This window comes from Lampetra fluviatilis, chromosome 61 (assembly GCF_964198595.1).
Source record: "Lampetra fluviatilis chromosome 61, kcLamFluv1.1, whole genome shotgun sequence".
NCBI lineage: Eukaryota > Metazoa > Chordata > Hyperoartia > Petromyzontiformes > Petromyzontidae > Lampetra > Lampetra fluviatilis.
The window spans coordinates 6931025-6952481 of NC_136335.1; the positions used below are offsets into that span (position 1 = coordinate 6931025).

General features: G+C 54.8%; 1 protein-coding gene across 1 annotated transcript; it reads right to left on the minus strand.

The window, feature by feature from the left end:
• Positions 1-937: 937 nt before the first annotated feature.
• LOC144951275 (E3 ubiquitin-protein ligase RING2-like) lies at positions 938-21182 on the minus strand. The gene is made up of 9 exons (XM_078881443.1): positions 20888-21182; positions 17562-17697; positions 15398-15547; positions 14750-14910; positions 6295-6510; positions 5753-5942; positions 5257-5378; positions 4553-4730; positions 938-3700 (listed from the first exon to the last, which is right to left on the minus strand). Exons 3-9 carry the CDS (start codon positions 15503-15505, stop codon positions 3599-3601), a joined length of 1077 nt encoding a protein of 358 aa, XP_078737569.1. The 5' UTR covers positions 15506-15547; positions 17562-17697; positions 20888-21182; the 3' UTR covers positions 938-3598.
• Positions 21183-21457: the final 275 nt, after the last annotated feature.

Here is a 21457-nt window from a genome sequence, read left to right on the forward strand (position 1 = left end):
CCAGGCGATGTTGACAGGCGTGATGCTGATGATGGTGCGTCTCGTAACAGGGGGGGGGGGGGTCTACTCGGTGTTGCGGGGTGTAGGGCTGCCTGGACCCGCGCTTCATCCCAGCTCTCAGACCAATCCTCTCGCAGGAAATTCGTGGGTAAATGACGTGGGAGGGTGGGGGGGGAAGGGAAACGAACAGCGCCGCTGAAGTACCGACGACGAAGGGGCCCAAGGATCCAGCTCTCGTGTCCCCGTGCCGCCCGGCACACCCACCCGGAGCCGGCGCGGGGCCCTCCCGGTAACGCCGGCGGAGCGGCCTCCACCCGCCGGCTCTTTGCCGTGCCGGAACCAAACCGCGACACGCCTAGCAGGCCTCAACTTAAAAATACAATGTAGTGTCTACGACGATCCTGCGAATAATGTGACAAACCTCTCGGGGGCGTGGAGACACAGAGGAGGAGACACAATGGGGGTGGGGGCCAAGCAGGGCCAGCCAGGGGCAGGGCTCAACCGTTCACGGCGCGAGACGTCGGTCGGGACAGCTCGGGAAACGCCGCCTGATGAGTCTGGAGGGCCCCCCCCCCGCCCCCCTAATTTCATTTTTTGCAAGAGAGACCTGGGGCGGGGGCAATGGTCTGCCAGCCAGTACTGGGCGATGATTACCGACAATAATCCCAATTGGGGCGAGTAATTAGCAGCGTCATTTTCCCCAACTTCAGGTAAATTTGGAGACCCCCGAAGGCGGTCGCACACGACGGCCCGCTCGTGCGACATGACGTGACGGGGATACGGCACGTGGTAGTAGCAGTAGTAAGTTTAATAAACCTGCGGTATTAACCAGGGCGGCCGCTGGTTCCGAACACCAGAGCAGAGTCGCCGTTGCGTGACTCGGTTGTGCGGCGGGGAAAAGGAAAAAAAAAGAAAGGAAACAGCTTTTTAATATTTATATATATAATCGTCTTAAACCAAACTACAAACCATTGTACAAAGTGGCCGTGAAGCAAGCGATCTGTGCTAAACCTACCTCTCGCGACTCGCACGGCGACGGGCGGTACGGGTACCCGCGGGGGGCAACGCGACGACAACGACGACGACACGAGGGTGGGGGCGACCGCGGTTCTCAACGCAAGGCAGAGGGGGACGTGCGTGCGTGCTTTGTGCGTGCTTTGTGCGTGTGCTGTGTGGGTGCGTGTGAGCGCGTGTGAGCTTTGTGCGTGCTTTGTGCGTGCTTTGTGCGTGTGTGCGTGCTGTGTGCGTGCTGTGTGGGTGCTGTGTGGGTGCTGTGTGGGTGCGTGTGGGTGCGTGTGGGCGCGTGTGGGCGCGTGTGTGCTTTGTGCGTGCTTTGTGCGTGCTTTCTGCGTGTGTGCGTGCTGTGTGCGTGCTGTGTGGGTGCGTGTGGGTGTGTGCGTGCGCGCTGTGTGCGTGCGCTTTTGAATGTACACCTCCTGTGCCTCAATGCACCTGGCCTTGGGTAGAGCTGTTGTTGTGGGGGGGGGGGTCGCGCAACGGTGAACGGCGTTACGAACCCAGCGGCTCGATTCGCGCTCGTGGCCAACACCGGTGACGCATATCTGAACCGGTCCTGGACCTCCCCTAGGTCGACTCAGCCTCAAACGAGTACCTGGTGCGGTGTGCGAGACAAAGGCGGCTGGGAGTAGATGCTGGCCACCCACCCCCTCGTGCGCCGTACCGGCCTTCATAGGTGCTACTCGCCAACAGCACTTGCTCCTAATCTGTGGACGCTACACGGGGGATCTTTGTCTTTGTACACGTGTGTGTGTGCGCGCGTGCGTATATCATTGTTCACAAATTTGACATTTTCACAAAATGTGCGAGACTGCATTGGCTGTGGGTGCCCCAGCAAACAAACGACAAAAACCTCAATCCATTCTTCAACAAGCACAGCGGTGCCATGAAGAAGGTCCGTTGCCCGAAACGTCACCGATTACACGTACGATTTTTTTTGCTCTCGCCTCGGCGTGCGGCGTCATTCACAAGACGGCGTCGCTCGCTCGCAGCGACAAGTCTTCTGCGCGCTCGCCGACCCGCCATCGTCCCGATCGCGGCGATGCGTTTAAACCAAAAAAAATTAGTAAAAGCTTTAAAGCCCTCGGCTTTATAAGCCCTCGGCATGAAAGCCCAGGTGACCTCCACCGCCTCGCTGGGCGTGACGTGCCTCTCGTCTTCAACGTCGACCCTAGCGAGTCGGATAGGCGGCGTTGTACTGTACTTGTTCGAAAACCGCTCCCCCCCCCCCCGCCCATCAACGTCCACATGAGCACCCCCACAGCCCCCCGTCCGCCCACCCCGAGTGGGTGAATATGTCTCCACGATTACCGCATTCTCCTGATACGAGACGCTGCGGTAAATTGGGACGCGCCGCCAAACACTTGTGCCCGGTGGCAATGAAAGTTACACAGCTCTCTGGCCAGGAGGACAAAGATCCCCCGTGTAGCCTTCAAGAGTCTGTTTGGGGCAAGTGCTATGAGAGCATCTTACGAAGGCCGACACGGCGTAATGGGGTGGCGTGGACAGAATCGTGCTCGACCACCTTTGTCTCCCCCCCTCCCCCCCCAGTTGCTGACGTTAACACAGCACACCAGGTAGTCATTTCTTCGGCCTTGTCACCCTGGCTGAGGTCCAAGAGTTGGCTCAGATAATCGTCACCGATGTTGGCCGTGAGCGGGAATCGAACTCGAGTCGCCGGCTTCGTAGCACGGTGTGCGAACCACTGCGCCACCGCTCCAACGCACACGCACCCCTCAACTGTCGCATTAAAATAGATTAAGAAGTACAGGCGAGAAGTCTTTTGTGATCCAGAGAATACGGTAATTCATTTTCAGCATTCAGGCCGATCTGACTCGATCCATCAAACGCAACTGCCGCATCCAATTTGACGATCGCCCCGACTTGGTGCGAGCCCACAGCGGGGTAAGCGGCCCCCGTGCCAACGAGTTCCCGACTCCCCGACGCTGAACGACAACTCCCAACGTGACGGACGGCGCAATGACTGTGAAAGCCCAATGTCTCCCCCTTCCCCCCCCCACCGGCACTCCCGAGCGGAGCCATTTCGGTGGGGGCCCTCGCGGTACGGAGCAGGAACCAAACCGTGCTCCGCCGGCCTCATAAGACGTCATCCGAATCTGGGTGCAGGGGGGGGGGGGGCCCAGCAGGGCCAGGCGTGGGGCTCACGGCTCATTCGCCCGCGTGCGACGCAATCGGCGCGGCTCGGCAACCGGCGCGGTGGAAAAACAGAAACCCGGCGCATCCTGGGGAGCGCCGGTGCGGCCTGGCGGGCACCGGCTCGGTTAGTGCCGGTAGGGAGAGAAGGAAAGAGAAAGAAAAGAAGAGGCGCGAGACGAACGACAAAGCCCCCAATGCACGTCAGGCCGCGGGAAAGATTTTCAATCCTCTCACGAAATTGCCGAGCGCGACGGCGAGCGCGACGGGGGACGCGGCGACGTGGAAGTGACGCGGAAAGCAACCGCCGCCACCTGTGTGTGTGCTCTGCTGTCCCAGGGCGAAACAAAATGTTGCCGTTGTCGTTGTCGAAAAGGTTGCGAGGAGGTCGTGAGCTTGTGGCGCGAGAGATGCGTTGCCTGTCCTGTTACTTGGGGTCCTTGGTGGGAGCGTAGTAGAGCTCCATGGGCTTGTTGACCTTCCAGTATTTCTCGTTCACCTTGTCCAGAGACAGGGAGCCGTTCAGGGTCTGTGTGCGTGCGCGCAGACACGCAGACACGCAGACACGCAGACGTTAGCTCGTGCACCAGGGCAAACGTACATACACGTACGCACAGGCACAGCTGTAAACACACGCACATACAAATACACTTAACTATACAAGAAAGACCCCCGTGTAGCCTTAACAGGCTGTTGGGGCAAGTGCTGTTAGTGAGCACCTTTGAAGGCCGGCACGAAACACGAGGGGGTGGGTGGCCAGCACCGCGCCCGGCCGCCTTTGTCTCCCTAGTGGCGATGTTTACACACCGCACCAGGTACTCATTTGAGGCTGTGTCGACCTCGGGGAGGCCCAGGACCGGTTCAGATAATCGCCACCGGTGTTGGTGGCCGTGAGCAGGAATCAAACTCAGGTGGATGGGTTCGTAGCACAGCGTGCTAACTGCTACACTACTGCTCCCCAAAGACAAAGATGTCCCGTATAGCCTTAGCAGACTGTTGGGGCAAGTGCTGTTAGCGAGCACCTATAAAGGTCAGAATGGCACACGAGGACGTGGGTGGCCAGCTCCACGCCCGGCCGCCTTTGTCTCCCTAGTGGCGATGTTTACAAACCGCACCAGGTACTCATTTGAGGCCGAGTCGACCTATGGGAGGCCCATGACCGGTTCCGATAATCACCACCGGTGTTGGCCGTGAGCGGGAATCGAACTCGGGTCGCCGGGTTCTTAGAGCAGCGTAGCGCTAACCGCTACACCGCCGCTCCCCACATGCACATGCACAACTCTGCCCAGAGCTGTTCCTGGCCTCAGGCGGCTCACTTCCACTCTGACACAATCACACAGTCCCACTCTCTCTAACTCACACACACAGTGCGGGCCCTCACAGTGAACTGCCCTCCCGTGGTGGCGATATAGATGGTGTACTGCTTCTCGCTGGCGCCCTCCACCGTGCCGGCCGCCTTGCCCGCCGGCCCCACCCTCTGCTGCTCCTCCAGCGCCAGCCGCATCGCCAGGTACTTGGACAGGTGGTCCACGGTGGCGTTGGCCGTCGTCTTGATGAACCTGCCGGGGGAGGGGGGGGGGGGTCGAAGCGGTGGAGTCAGAGACAGCTGGGCGATTCCCCCCGAGGGCGCCGCTGTGGAGATCCGTGGGCTGGCCGGGGCCCTGGCGGCGCGCCGAGGGGTTGGTGGGTCACACACGTTTGTGAAACTCCCGCAACTCCCGCACCACCCGTCGAGATCGCCTTCTGACAAGAGGCAGGATGGCAGGGCGGCAAGTGGGTTCACTTGCCTCTGTGTGCGGATTGGGTATTACCTGCCCCCCACCGTGGTGATGTGACCGCCACATAGCGGAGAATGGCAGTAGTTGTTGTGTGTGTGCATGTGTGTACTTTGCACTACTATCGTGTTTTTGTGTTGTTTGTTGTTGTAACCTTCTTACCCCATGCCCCTACTGGACATCTCTATAAATTGCTTTGAAGCTCATCGGATTCCTCCAGTAGAAGTAAACATTCTGATTCCGTGTGTGTGTGCGTGGACAAAGACACTCCCCCACCACCCACCCCGCGACCACTTCCACACCATCTCACCGCGTCTGCGACTGCTCCCGGTTCTCCACGAGCGTCGGGTGAGGCCTGAACACCAGCTCGATCTCGCTGGCGCCGGGGTCCCCCGAGGGGTCCCCGCCGCCCCCCACCGCCGCCGCCGCCACCTCCAGCGACAGCGCCGCCGCCGCCGCCGCGGCCGCGCCCCCCCCGCCCGTGCTGCCCACGCCGCTGCCCACGCCGCCGCCGCCACCGTGGCCCAGGCCAACGCACGCGCCGAGGGCTTGGGCAGCGGCTCCTCCTCCTCCTCCGCCGCCTCCTCCTCCTCCGCCTCCTCCGGTCGTGCTCCCTTCGCCACCGCCGCCGCCACCGCCACCTAGGGTCGGGTGGTTACCGCGACATCAAAAGTCGGCTCGTGCAAGCCTTGCACGATAAAAGCCCCGCCAACGCCGACCAGAAACGCCCGGTCAAGCTCGTCGGCGCATCACGGCAACCTACCTCCAACCGCGCCGCCGCCGCCGCCGCCGGTGTGCGACGGGGCGTGGCTGTCCGAGAGCTCCGGGCCCGAGGCGTCCGAGTCGGCGCGCGAACGCTTGCGGCTGGGCCCGGCCTCGGGCAGCGTGGAGTGCGTGGAGGCGTTGCTGGCGTGCGAGCTGTCGCCACCGTTCTCCTCCCCGCCGCTGCACGCCGGGTTCTCGGGGTCCGTCTGCTGCTTGCGCACGCGCTGGGCGCTGCGGGGAGAGGACGGAGGGAGTCAAGGGGGACGGTGCCGACGAGACGGTGTCGCAGCCACCCACCGGGTGGGCGAGAGAGCGAGTGGGAACGAGCGAGTGGGTGGGTGGGTGAGGGAGTGGGCGAGTCAACAGGGGAGAGCGAACGGAGCGCTTCATAGAGCAAGAGGGCGAGTCAATAAGCCAGCGATTGACTAAACGAGCGAGCGACCGCACAAGCGGGCGAGCGACTCTAGTCTCCACACCGCTGCTAGCGGGTCGAGCGGTTAAGCAAGCGGACAGGCGAGCGAGTTAGGCGAGTGAAATGAGCGAGTGAAAGAGCGAGAGCGGCCGAGCGAGCGGCAGTCCGTACCGGTTCTGCGCCTGCATCTTGAGCCCCTCGGCGATGGAGACGCTGAGCGCCTGCTGGTTGTGGTGCTTCTGCAGGCGGTTGAGCACGCGCTCCTGGATGGCCTCGTACTCCTCGCGGCTGGGGTAGATCTTGGAGATGAGAGCGTCGAAGTTGGGGTCGGGGCGCAGCGAGCGCTTCGACACCAGCTTCTTGCGGCACGTGGGGCATTCCTTGTTCCTGCGCGAGATTGGAATTAAGTAAATAAAGGAATGGAACACTGGTTAGAGCAGCGGTCGGGAACCTATGGCTCGCGAGCCATATATGGCTCTTCCGGTGACAGCATATGGCTCCCAGACAATTTTGAGTTGAAAAAAAAATAATATAAAAAAAAAATCAGTTTGGAACTGATTTTAAAATACTTGTGATATTGCTTAATAACACTGTGTCATTTTAAAGTAAACAGAAATTAGTTTTGAAGATAAATTTCACGGGTCATGGGTCCCGTGACCCGTGGGTCGGGTCGGGAACCAATGGCTCGCGAGCATGTCACGGGTCATTGTAAAGGTGAAGAAATCCATTTGATCAGATAGCCAACTAGTTTATCCGCTTCAACCCTTGTAACGGAAAAAGAAAAAAAGGCGATGATTACCGTGCATTCCAGGCTGCGTGGACAGAGGAATTTGCATTTGTGGAGAGAGCAGGATCTGCGGTATGTCTAATATGCAATGATAAAATTGCATCGATAAAAAGGTCAAATATAAAGCGGCACTTCGATACGCACCATGCTTCATTTGCATCGAAATATCCAGCGGGGGACAGCAGGAAAAAGGCATGCGAAGAGCTACAGGGGAGAGTGCAGACGAGTCAGCAGCAACTACGTGTGTGGACCAAGCAAGGTGACGGGAATTCCGCTAGCTTTGCGGGTGCTTTGGCAATGGTAAGGAATGGAAAGCCATTCACAGATGGCGAGTATGCCAAAACATGCATGCTTGATGTGGCCAATGAACTGTTTGATGACTTCCCAAATAAAGACAAGATAATCAAACGAATAAAAGAAATGCCTCTGTTCACGATCGTAGCATCAAATCAAGAACATAAACGCCGGGACATACTTTTCTCTCGCATTAGATGAGTCAACAGACATTAGCCATCTATCTCAGTTCAGTATAATTGCCAGCTATGCTGCAGGTGACACACTGCGTGAGGAAAGCTTGGCTGTTTTGCCAATGAAAGGGACAACATGAGGAGAGGATTTATTCACGTCTTTCATGGAGTTTGCTAAAGAAAAAAAACTACCGACGGATAAACTTATTTCTGTCTGTACTGATGGTGCACCCTGTATGTTGGGGAAGGACAAAGGATTTGTAGCGCTTCTCCGTGAACATGAAAAGAGAGCCATCCTAAATTTTCATTGCATCCTGCACCAGGAGGCGCTTTGCGCTCAGACGTGTGGCCAGGAGCTTGGTGAGGTGATGTCGCTGGTCATTCGAGTGGTCAACTTTATTGTTGCCCGAGCTTTAAATGATCGCCAGTGTAAAGCTCTATTAGAAGAAGTTGGGAATCATTATCCCGGTCTGCTTTTACACGGCAACGTGCGTTGGTTGTCAAGGGGGAAGGTGCTCAGCCGTTTTGCAGCTTGCCTGAGTGAAATCCGGACTTTTCTTGAAATGAAAGGCGTCAAGCATCCTGAACTAGACAACACTGACTGGCTCCTGCAGTTTCACTATCTCGTGGACATAACTGGCCATCTGAACCAGCTCAATGTGAAAATGCAAGGTATTGGAAATACAATCTCATCCCTTCAACAAGCAGTGTTTGCATTTGAAAGCAAGCTGGAAGTCTTTCTCAGGGACATTGAAACAGGTCGTCTTCTGCACTTTGAAAGACTGCGACAATTTAGAGATGCATGCTTAGCAAGTGACTCCACTCAACATCTGGATCTCCAGCAGCTAGCTGGCTTTACGTCCAATCTCCTGCAGTCATTCAAAGCACGTTTTGGAGAATTTCGTACTCGCACTGGTCTTTTCAAGTTCATCACTCATCCACATGAGTGTGCAGTGCACAAAGTCGACCTGACATGCATCCCCGGGGTCTCTATCGGAGACTTTGAGCTGGAAGTTGCTGACCTGAAGGCATCAGACATGTGGATGAGTAAGTTCAAGTCACTTAATCGAGAGTTGGAAAGTCTTGCGCGACAGCGAGCAGAGCTGGCGAGGGAACACAAGTGGACAGAAAAGAAAAATCTTCAACCTGAAGACCAGCTGATTCTTAAAACTTGGAACGAGCTTCCTGTGACATACCACACAATGCAGCGTGTGAGTATTGCCGTATTGACCATGTTTGGCTCTACATATGCATGTGAGCAGTCATTCTCGCATATGAGGAGCATTAAGACCAACCTACGCTCACGTTTAACTGATGGAAGCCTCAACGCCTGCATGAAGCTCAACCTCACCACGTATGAACCAGACTACAAGGCCATCAGCAAAACCATGCAGCACCAGAAGTCGCATTAAAAGTAAGACATATTTAATTTATTAAACGTTAAAAATACTATATGGCTCTCAATGAAATATATTTAGAAATATTTGGCTTTTATGGCTCTCCCAGTCAAAAAGGTTCCCGACCCCTGGGTTAGAGTGATAAGAAGTGGCAGGAAGTGGGGTGTAATATCCTCGTCGTGATTCGTGCCAAACTTAATAGGTGCTCGCTAATGGCACTTTCCCCAACAGTCTATTTAATGCTCCACAGGCGACCTTTGTCCATGTGCGAGTGTATATTTGTGTTAGCATGCAATTGTGCCCTTTAACACACGGGTACCCCTTTGCGTACGTGGGCCCACGTGTGCACTAGCTGTCACGTGACTGCCTGTCAGTGAGCCTTCGTCACATCACGTGGCCTCAAGGTGCACATAGCCTGGCTCAAGCAATGTGGTGCAGTCACCACCGCATAGTGGCAAATGGCTGCTGCTGTTGTTGTTGTGCGAGTGAGTTGTGAGTGGTGGTTTGAGTGGTGGTGTGTGTGATGGTGGTGCTGTGTGTGTGGTGGTGGTGCTGTGTGTGTGGTGGTGGTGCTGTGTGTGTGGTGGTGGTGCTGTGTGTGATGGTGATGGTGGTGCTGTGTGTGATGGTGGTGGTGGTGTGTGTGTGATGGTGGTGGTGTGTGTGTGATGGTGGTGGTGTGTGTGATGGTGGTGGTGCTGTGTGTGGTGGTGGTGTGTGTGTGATGGTGGTGGGTGTATGGTGGTGGTGGTGCTGTGTGTGGTGGTGGTGTGTGTGTGATGGTGGTGGTGGTGCTGTGTGTGGTGGTGGTGGTGGTGGTGTGTGTGGTGGTGGTGGTGCTGTGTGTGGTGGTGGTGGTGCTGTGTGTGTGGTGGTGGTGCTGTGTGTGTGGTGGTGGTGCTGTGTGTGATGGTGGTGGTGGTGTGTGTGTGATGGTGGTGGTGTGTGTGTGATGGTGGTGGTGTGTGTGATGGTGGTGGTGCTGTGTGTGGTGGTGGTGTGTGTGTGATGGTGGTGGGTGTATGGTGGTGGTGGTGCTGTGTGTGGTGGTGGTGTGTGTGTGATGGTGGTGGTGGTGCTGTGTGTGGTGGTGGTGGTGGTGGTGGTGTGTGTGGTGGTGGTGGTGCTGTGTGTGGTGGTGGTGGTGCTGTGTGTGTGGTGGTGGTGATGCTGTGTGTGGTGCTGTGTGTGGTGGTGGTGCTGTGTGTGGTGGTGGTGGTGCTGTGTGTGGTGCTGTGTGTGGTGGTGGTGCTGTGTGTGGTGGTGGTGGTGCTGTGTGTGTGTGGTGGTGCTGTGTGGTGCTGTGTGTGGTGGTGGTGCTGTGTGTGGTGGTGGTGTGTGTGTGATGGTGGTGGGTGTATGGTGGTGGGTGTATGGTGGTGGTGGTGCTGTGTGTGGTGGTGGTGTGTGTGTGATGGTGGTGGTGGTGCTGTGTGTGGTGGTGGTGGTGCTGTGTGTGGTGGTGGTGGTGCTGTGTGTGTGGTGGTGGTGGTGCTGTGTGTGGTGCTGTGTGTGGTGGTGGTGCTGTGTGTGGTGGTGGTGGTGCTGTGTGTGGTGCTGTGTGTGGTGGTGGTGCTGTGTGTGGTGGTGGTGGTGCTGTGTGTGTGTAGTGATGCTGTGTGTGGTGGTGGTGGTGCTGTGTGTGGTGCTGTGTGTGGTGGTGGTGCTGTGTGTGGTGGTGGTGGTGCTGTGTGTGTGTGGTGGTGCTGTGTGTGGTGCTGTGTGTGGTGGTGGTGCTGTGTGTGGTGGTGGTGTGTGTGTGATGGTGGTGGGTGTATGGTGGTGGGTGTATGGTGGTGGTGGTGCTGTGTGTGGTGGTGGTGTGTGTGTGATGGTGGTGGTGGTGCTGTGTGTGGTGGTGGTGGTGGTGCTGTGTGTGGTGGTGGTGGTGCTGTGTGTGTGGTGGTGGTGGTGCTGTGTGTGGTGCTGTGTGTGGTGGTGGTGCTGTGTGTGGTGGTGGTGGTGCTGTGTGTGGTGCTGTGTGTGGTGGTGGTGCTGTGTGTGGTGGTGGTGGTGCTGTGTGTGTGTAGTGATGCTGTGTGTGTGGTGGTGGTGCTGTGTGTGTGCTGTGTGTGTGGTGGTGCTCTGTGTGATGGTGGTGCTCTGTGTGATGGTGGTGCTGTGTGTGATGGTGGTGGTGCTGTGTGTGATGGTGGTGGTGGTGTGTGTGGTGGTGGTGGTGCTGTGTGTGATGGTGGTGGTGGTGTGTGTGGTGGTGGTGGTGCTGTGTGTGTATGTGTGTGGTGGTGGTGCTGCGTGTGGTGGTGGTGAGTGCGTGTGAAAGTGAGTGTGTGAAAGTGTGTGTGTGAAAGCGATAGCGTAGCGGTTAGCGCGCTGCGCTATGAACCTGGCGACCCGGGTTCGATTCCCGCTCACGGCTAACACCAGTGACGATTATCTAAACCGGTCCCGGGCCTCCCCTAGGTCGACTCAGCCTCAAATGAGTACCTGGTACGGTGTGTAAACATTGCCACTAGGGAGACAAAGGCGGTCGGGCGTGGTGCTGTCCACCCATCCCCTCGTGTGCCGTTCCGGCTTTCATAGGTGCTCGCTAACAGCACTAGCCCCTACAGTCTGTTAAGGCTATACGGGGGATCTTTGTGTGTGTGTAAGTGAGCGAGTGTGTGTGTGAAGGTAGGTGATCAGTCTCTTGTGGGCTCTACAGGGGGATCTTTATCTGTGGGTATATGTTTCTAGAGGTTTTATTAATGCCCATTAATATAGCGTTAATTATTATTCAACTCTTCTCTTTGTTTCACGTTTTGCTCTGTGGTTTGTTCTTGGCGTGCATTTTCTTTCGTCCGCGTGCGTGTGAGCCAAGGCGTGCCTCCGTACAGTTATCTGTATTATTTGTCTGTGTATTATTTGTCTTCGTGCCTGTGCATGTTTGTGTATCTGTGTGCATGTGTTCGTGCCTGTTTGTGTGTGCATTGTATCGTTTTAATGTGGTGTACTGTATACAGTAGTGTGCGATACAGACTAGCTTGGATTACCGTACAGTGTTCAACAGCGGGGTGTACTGTAGAGTGCGGTGCACTGTAGCGTGTGTACTGTAGAGTGTATACTGTAGAGTGTGGTGTACTGTAGCGTGTGTACTGTCGCGTGTGTACTGTAGAGTGTGGTGTACTGTAGAGTGTGGTGTACTGTAGCGTGTGTACTGTAGAGTGTGGTGTAGTCTGTGACTTGTATAGCGTAGCGTGTAGTGCACTAGTGTGTACAGTGCGGCGCAGGTGGTGTGCGTGTGGAGCCAGCCATGTGTGTGTGTGTAGCGGTTAGCGCTACGCTTCGCCACGAACCCGGCGATCCAAGTTCGATTCCCGCTCACGGCCAACACCAGTGACGATTATCTGAACTGGTCCTGGGCCTCCCCGAGGTCGACTCCGCCTCAAATGAGTACCTGGTGCGGTGTGTAGAAAACATCGCCACTGGGGAGACAAAGGCGGCCGGCATGGTGCTGGCCACCCACCCCCTCGTGTGCCGTGTCAGCCCTTATAGGTGCTCGCTAACAGCACTTGCCCCAACATTCTGTTAAGGCTATACGGGGATCTTCGTCTTTGGTGCAGACTGAGTGTGTAAGTGGTGCAGGCTGTGTGTGTATGGGCCGTGGTGGTGTGAGGGGTGTGCAAGTAGCTAGTGGTGCGTGCGAGGGGCTAGTAACCCCTCCTCCTGGAAGCTTTGTTTACCAAGGCACTGCACCGAACTAAACTCGTGCTAGAGACCAGACGACATGATGGGGCAAGGTGGGGGACGACCCTGCTAGGGCTGCAGTGCCTCAAATACTGGCAGAAGCAGCCACCCCTTCTGAGTGGTTTGTTGAGGTTCCATCTGTGGAGGAATTGCGAGGGGCGATCTTGAGTCTGAGACCAGGAAAAGCGCCGGGCAGAGACGATCTCCAAAGCAAAATGCTGAGGGAGGGTGGCATCTGTGTGCAGCCTGTCCTAAATGGCATCATCACAATTGTCTGGACCACAGGATGGCTTCCGCAGGATTGGAAGGATGTCCCTGGTAGGGTCCCCCCTCTTTAAGATGAGTCAGAGCCATTCCCTGTTCACCTCGTAAAGAGGGGGGACCACCAGGGGGGGTCCGCACACATTGTAACAACTACAGTGGCATCTGTCTTCTCGATATGCCAGGAAAGGTCCCGACAAGGATTATACAACATCACCTTGCCAGGCACGCTGAAAAGAGACTTGCAGAGCCACAATGTGGTTTCAGGCCAGGGCTGTCCAGCACGGATGCCATATTCTCTGTCCGTCTGCTACAGTAGAGTTGTAGGGAATTCCAACAATATCTACATCTCTGCTTTATTGACCTGGTCAAGGCCTATGATACCATCAACAGGCCAGGGCTCTGGGCTGTTATTCGTGCTTTCGGGGTGCCTAACCCTCTGCTCACAATCATTAAGGCCCTTCGCGATGGTGGGCAGGCCCGGGTTAAGCTACGTGGCAAGGAGTCAGAGCTATTCCCTGTTCACCTTGGGGTGTGACAGGGATGTCCTCTGGCTCCCACATTATTTAACATGATCTTTGACCATGTAGTTCGAGAAGCTTTCCATGGCTGTACTGGAGGAATTTCCATCTGGTAGAGATACAATGGAAGGCTGATCGATGCCTGGGTGTGGTCGAGGGATGGCTCCCTATTGGTCAACCATGTTATATATGCTGATGATCTGGCAATTGCTGCTCACACAGTGGAGGAGTTGGAGGCATTGCTGCTGAACCTGGAGCGTGCGACTAAGAGGTGAGGTCTTACCATCAGCCCCACCAAAACGAAGCACCTGACTGGGTATTTTGTGCCATCAAACACTCCACCCCCTCAGCTCCCCACTAGTGATGGAGCAGTTGTGGAGAGAGTGGAGAGTTTGCCATACCTGGGCAGTTTCCTTATGACCAGCTCTGGTTTGACAGCAGAGGTCTCACTCCCAATCAGTCGGGCGGCATTATCTTTTCATTGGCTGCATAATGCTGTGTGGAAGCTACCTGGTCTGTCGCTCCACACGAAGCTTCGGGTCGTCTCGACCAGTCATGCCCTCCTTTCTCTATGCTTGTCAAACGTGGACCCCTCTAATAGAACATCTTGAGAAACATTCAGGCTGGCCTGCCTACGATCCATCCTGGATTTAACCAAGCTGGATTGTGTGAGGAGCTCATAAATCCTTGAAAGATCTGGACACATTCCCATCAGTGAGCTTCTCCAGCAGGCAAGGCTGCGTTGTGGCTGGGCCTTGGAGCCTGCATGCCCAGCCACCGCATGCCCAAGCAGCTCCTGTTTGGATGCATAGAGAGGGCTAAACGGACATGACACGGGCTGGAGAAGAGATGGACTGATGCAGTACAGGAGGACGTGGAGCTGAGTGGACTTGCCCAAGACTAGTACCAGCGGTGTCAAGATCGGCCTCTGTGGAGGAGGCTGGTCAAGGACGCTACTCGGCAGTTGGAGGCAGTCGCCCTCGAACAACAACTGAGGGCAGAGGAGCAACGCTCACAACAAAGAGCGGAGCGCCGGGTGGCTAAAATGCAGCAAGCTGGCACAGGAGGGGGGACAGCTTGTGGTGCATCAGCCAGTCATCTCAATCAGCCAACCCATGACACCTGCTGGGTTAGACCCGTGACCTCCTGTCAGCGAGCCTTCAAAACCTCAAGTGGTCTCAAAGTGTACCTGGACCGTCACTTAGTGGCAATTAGCGGGTACTGGTGAGTGCGAGTGAGTGTGAGTGAGCGAGTGAGTGTGAGTGAGTGTGAGTGAGCGATCGAGTGTGAGTGAGCGAGCGAGTGTGAGTGAGCGAGTGAGTGAGCAAGTGTGAGCGAGTATGAGCGAGTGTGAGCGAGTGTGAGCGAGCGAGTGTGAGCGAGTGTGAGCGAGCGAGTATGAGCGAGTGTGAGCGAGCGAGTGTGAGCGAGTGTGGGTGAGCGAGTGTGAGCGAGTGTGAGTGAGCGAGTGTGAGCGAGTGAGTGTGAGCGAGTGAGAGTGGTTACCCGCTGCGCAGGGCTGTGATAATGCACTCGGAGCAGAAGCGGTGCAGGCACTCCTTGGTCGTCATCGTGTTCTTCAGCATGTCCAGGCAGATGGGGCACATGAGCTCGCTGTGCAGGCTGCGCGGAGACACGGCGATCTCCGTGCCATCCGTCAGCGCCTCCTGCACACGCGCAAAGGCAAAGATTTCCCCCCCACTCACCGTGCGGCCTTTAACAGACTGGTGGGGCAAGTGGTGTCAGCGAGAACCTATTAAAGCCGGTTTGTCGCAGAGTGAGATAACCACTACACTACCACCCATGCACACAAACATACGCGTGCACATAGAGGCTCAGGGTGTTGAGACTCAGGGAGTGCATGGACCGATGAATTAATGAAAGAGTGAATGGCTGAGCAAGTGGGTGAGTAAAGCGAGCGAATGAACTAGTGAGCAATTCCGTAACCGAGCGAGTTAATTAATTGGCGAGTCGGCAAGTAAGCGAGTGAGTGAACGAGCGAGTGAGTGAACGAGCGAGTGAGTGAACGAGCGACTGAGTGAACGAGCGAGCGAGCAACTGAGCGAGCGAGTGAACGAGTGACCGAGCGAGCGAGTAAACGAGCGACTGAGCGAGCGAGTGAATGAGCGAGCGAACGAGCGATCGAGCGGGCACCTGGGGCGTGCGGTGCAGCTCGTAGAGGCTGAGCTCCCAGGTCTTGTTGGACGGGACGATGCCGTTGCCTTGAGCTGCCTGAGCCATCGCTGCCGGCATCAACACCATAGATGACGGCGGGGGGAGGTCACGCCAGGACACCCAGGAACTCTGCGCACAGCCACACAAAACAAAGACCCCCCCGTATAGCCTCAGCAAAAGGTTGGGGAAAGTGCTGTTAGCGAGCACCTATGAAGGCCGGCAAGGCATAAGTGGGGGTAGGTGGCCAGCACCACGCGTGGCCATCTTTGTCTCTCTCGCGGCGATGTTTACACATCGCACCAGGTACTCGTTTGCAGCCGAATGAACCTCGGGGAGGCCCAGGACCGGTTCAGATAATAGTCACCGACAATGGACATGAGCGGGAACAGAATTTGGGTCACTGGGCTCGAAGTGCCGCGTACTAACCACTACACTACCGCTCCACGCAAAACTGCGTGGAGAACAGCACAAGTACAATGCAGTGTCCAAATCACTCATCAGCTACAAGATCCTCCACATTCTCACCCCTAACCTCTCTCATCCCACTGTGGTTGCTTTTTTCCTCGATTTTTAGTTGCACAATTTTGTTGCTGCATTATTTCCTTGGCAATTCTTCGTGAACCTGGGCCACACTCGAGCCTATCCTGGTTCCTTGAGTTCTCCCCTGGTGAAGCAAAATCAACTTGAAGGCTGCCAATGAGTGTGCGAAAAACTTGAAGTTGTCATTCATCTACAGCTCTTGGTGCCTTCTCGCAATGGCAAGTCCATAATAAAGGTGTTTGTTCAGTTGGAGCGTGTAAATCTAAATGTGTGTCGTTAAACCCACCACCACCCAACACAGCCAATTAGTAGTAAGGTTTGTCGTGTAAACAAAACATCAATTCGTTACTAGAACAGCAACACACCGGTGTGTTGGGAGTGCAACTCCACAACGTTGACAATCTGAAGTTACTACTTCAGCACAGCAGTGTATTTGAGTGAACCCACAACATTTACAACTCGAGAATGTTGTTTTTGCTGGTGATTACATAAAGGTGAGGTCATCAATGTGAGCCTCACAGGGGGGGTTAATGTGGTCATATCAATTACAATGGATCATGTTCATCTGAGAATGTGCAGTACCGATTATGGTTGGGTTATTCACAGTTAATAAACATACATTAATGTATGCGCATTACGTTGATCTGAAAATATGCAGTACCTTATTATATTGCTGTGCAGTTGCTCAACGTACAGTGGAATGCATCCGTGATATCGACTCCCTGCCCAAGTCCAGGCTCAAGATCTTCTCCCTTTGGAGTCTCTACCTATGACGGCCTCCCTCTAAAATAAATGCACCAACTGCTTCTGTAGTGTCTGGAGCATTAGATGCTGTATAACATGCATATTTGAGTGTATATTGTGTCATGTGTGTTGTATTAATCAGAGGGATGAAGAGCTGGAACCAGAGCCACAAAGCCAGATAATGATGTTCAGTCAGAAAGTGTTTTATGGGTCACGATCCATCCACTGCTGGATGTAGGCCTCGCTAAGTCATCCACCACAGGCCCCCTCCCCCGACGCGTTGCAACAATCCAGCCACCAAAAACGAATTCAAATTAAATCCATCGGTGATGCTGGGTTGGCAGTGGTGCACAAGCACCAATAACACACACTCAGCACATATGTCAATAACGCCGTGTGTGGCACTTAAAGAAAATAACATATACAAAGGCGACAATTCAGATGATGGTCCTTCTTTAGACCACACTATTAAAACCACATTATTTACGTCCTATGGAGGGCTCATTGCCCGAAACGTCGCCTTTTAGTTTTTACCGAAGGCCATTGCGTTTTCAGACGAATGTGGTGGAGGTTGTTGTTGTTGTTTGTTAATTATAATCAAGGTGCTTCGAAGTGTCCACGTGTCGGGCAGGAGAGGCAGTGCTGCACCAGAGCCCCATTTTGTCCTCTTCTCAGGAGGGCCGTGCACTGCAGGGCCACGACAAATCCACACGGAATTTGCGAGGCCACCACCTCGTCAGACCTCGGGGAAGCCAAGCAGCTCTGGGCCTGGCCGATTGCCTGCGGGCGCTATCGGCTGCTGCGTGGGGTGGCTACGTGATTGGCGAACGGCACGGCAAATTCCAATGTTGTACTGTACCTCTATGCTCCCGCGAACTACGGCTTGTCCCCTGACGCGCCGCCGTGGTTGAGGGCTATGAAAAGGAAATGCCCCACGCGCAGGTCCGCACGGCGTGGGTAAGGAGGAGAGGTCCTAATCCAGCAGTGAGCGTGGCCTGACGATAAAAAAACATGACGGTGGATGGACACAAGAGGTTGGAAAGTGCTCAAAGGAAGTGTTTGGGGGGGGGGGTGGAGATAATTTGGGGAATCGGAGAGAGCACGGTGGACGCGAGGGATATTACGCCGAGAGACAACACAAGGAACGGCAACGCAACACGCGGGAACTAGAGGACGCAGGCGGGACTCAGCAGCATCAACATTAACAACATCATTAACATCATCAATAATCAAGGGCTTTTTTGGGGTTACTAGTAACGAATTGGCCACGTTCTGTTTATGTGACAAACCTTACTAACTGGCCGTGTCGGGTGGTGGGGGGTTTAACGACACAACATATACAGTGAGGAAAAAAAGTATTTGATCCCCTGCTGATTTTGTACGTTTGCCCACTGACAAAAAAATGATCAGTCTATAATTTTAATGGTAGGTTTATTTGAACAGTGAGAGACAGAATAACAACAAAATCCAGAAAAACGCATATCAAAAATGTTATAATTGATTTGCATTTTAATGAGGGAAATAAGTATTTGACCCCCTCTCAATCAGAAAGATGTCTGGCTCCCAGGTGTCTTTTATACAGGTAACGAGCTGAGATTAGGAGCACACTCTTAAAGGGAGTGCTCCTAATCTCAGCTTGTTACCTGTATAAAAGACACCTGTTCACAGAAGCAATCAATCAATCAGATTCCAAACTCTCCACCATGGCCAAGACCAAAGAGCTCTCCAAGGATGTCAGGGACAAGATTGTAGACCTACACAAGGCTGGAATGGGCTACAAGACCATCACCAAGCAGCTTGGTGAGAAGGGGACAACAGTTGGTGCGATTATTCGCAAATGGAAAAAAACATCAAAGAACTATCAACTTCCCTCGGCCTGGGGATCCATGCAAGATCTCACCTCGTGGAGTTGCAATGATCATGAGAACGGTGAGGAATCAGCCCAGAGGATCTTGTCAATGATCTCAAGGCAGCTGGGACCATAGTCACCAAGAAAACAGTTGGTAACACACTACACCGTGAAGGACTGAAATCCTGCAGCGCCTGCAAGGTCCCCCTGCTCAAGAAAGCACATATACATGCCCGTCTGAAGTTTGCCAATGAACATCTGAATGATTCAGAGGACAACTGGGTGAAAGTGTTGTGGTCAGATGAGACCAAAATGGAGCTCTTTGGCATCAACTCGGCGTGTTTGGAGGAGGAATGCTGCCTATGACCCCAAGAACACCATCCCCACCGTCAAACATGGAGGTGGAAACATTATGCTTTGGAGGTGTTTTTTCTGCTAAGGGGACAAGACAACTTCACCGCATCAAAGGGACGATGGACGGGGCCATGTACCGTCAAATCATGGGTGAGAACCTCCTTCCCTCAACCAGGGCATTGAAAATGGGTCGTGGATGGGTATTCCAGCATGAGAATGACCCAAAACACACGGCCAAGGCAACAAAGGAGTGGCTCAAGAAGAAGCACATTAAGGTCCTGGAGTGGCCTAGCCAGTCTCCAGACCTTAATCCCATAGAAAATCTGTGGAGGGAGCTGAAGGTTCGAGTTGCCAAACGTCAGCCTCGAAACCTTAATGAATTGGAGAAGATCTGCAAAGAGGAGTGGGACAAAATCCCTCCTGAGATGTGTGCAAACCTGGTGGCCAACTACAAGAAACGTCTGACCTCTGTGATTGCCAATACGGGATATGCCATCAAGTACTGTACTAAGTCATGTAAACAGGGGGGTCAAATACTTATTTCCCTCATTAAAATGCAAATCAATTTATAACATTTTTAACATGCATTTTTATGGATTTTGTTGTTGTTATTCTGTCTCTCACTGTTCAAATAAACCTACCATTAAAATTATAGACTGATCATTTCTTTGTCAGTGGGCAAACGTACAAAATCAGCAGGGGATCAAATACTTTTTTCCCTCACTGTATATATTGAGGCGATCTAACCCCGAAAAGAAACCGCCTCTGTAATGCATCAACAACAACAACATCGACACCGATTGTTTGGTAAAGTGAAGGCATTCCAGACGGGAATTCCCGACGGTGGCATTCCCGATGGGAATGCCGTCGACCCGAGCCCCCCCCCCCCCCACGTACGGCGCCCGCAGGAGACGGAGCGATGAAATCGGCTCCTGGCGCCGACGGCTCTCGCTGGTATCGTAGCACGGAACGACGGACGGACAATGGCTGAGAAGGATTTGATGGGGGGTGAGGGGCGGACAGACCCATGGCTGACGATGGTGGTGGTGGTGCGAACGAGGGGGAGCTGCGCGCGTTAGACAAAGATCCCCCGTGTAGCCTTAACAGACTGTAGGGGCAAGTGCTGTTAGCGAGCACCTATGAAGGACGGCACACGAGGGGGTGGGTGGCCAACACCACGCCCGACCGCCTTTGTCTCCCTAGTGGCGATGTTTACACATCACACCGGGTAATCATTTCAGGCTGAGTCGACCTAGGGGAGGCCCAGCAGGACCGGTTCAAATAATCGCCACTGATGGTGTTGGCCGTGAGCGGGAATTTAACTCGGGTGGCCAGGTTCGTAGCGCAGCGTAGCGCTAACCGCTACACCACTACTCCCTACACACACACACCAACACACACACACTAACACACACACCAACACACACATACACTAACACTCAAACACTCACACTTAAACACTCACACTTAAACACACACTAACACACAAACACACGCACTAACACTCACACTTAAACACACACTCAAACACACACTAAGACACACACACTAACAAACAATAAGACACACACACAAACACACACTCAAACACACACTATTACACACACACTAACACACACACAAACACACACACTCAAACACACACACTCAAACACAAACTATTACACACACACTATTACACACACACAAACACACACTATTACACACACACTAACACACACACACACTACGACGTACGGCGCGCGGTGTTCACGGCCTGGCTTGCCCGCGTAGCCTGACGAAGAAGAATGTGGCCCATCGCCCGGAACGTCGTCCATCGCCCTAGTTGTTGTTATCGTCGTGTTCTAATCGGGCGAACGCGACACGACGAGTCGGCGTCGTGTGGAGCGCCACGGCGACCCACACGACGACGACGACGAAGCGTGCGGCCCCCTCAGCGGGGAGACGTCGGGCGAGTGTGTGGAGTGTTGTTGTTGTTTTACCTCGAGACACGACGGAGGGCGATGGAGAGAGCGCTGGGAGAAAGGGCTGAGGCAGAGCGCTGTGGGAGAGAGAGGACTGGGAGAGAGAGCGACGGGAGAGAGCTGGGGGAGAGCTAAGAGAGAGGGCGACGGAGGGCAATGGAGAGAGCGCTGGGAGAGAGCGACGGGAGAGAGCTGGGAGAGCGCTGGAGAGAGGGCGATGCGGGGCCTCCTCAGTCCGCCTCAGTCGCTCGCACGGCCACACGGGGCCAATGGCGACTCCCCCCCACCCCCACCATGTCACGACGATCGCCATTGGCCCGATCCCGTCACGTGGTCCCCCTCGCCCCCCCACCTCCCCCTTGCACCCCATCCCCCCACCCCCTTGCACCCCATCCCCCCACCCCCACCATGTCACGACGATCGCCATTGGTCCGATCCCGTCACGTGGCTGTCCCGCGGACTCAGTCGCAGAGCTCCCTTACCCGCCCCGCATCCCATGGCCCCCCTCGCCCCCCACCCCCTAGCACCCACGGCCCCCACCCCCTAGCCCCCCTCGCCCCCCACCCCCTAGCCCCCCACCCCCTCGCC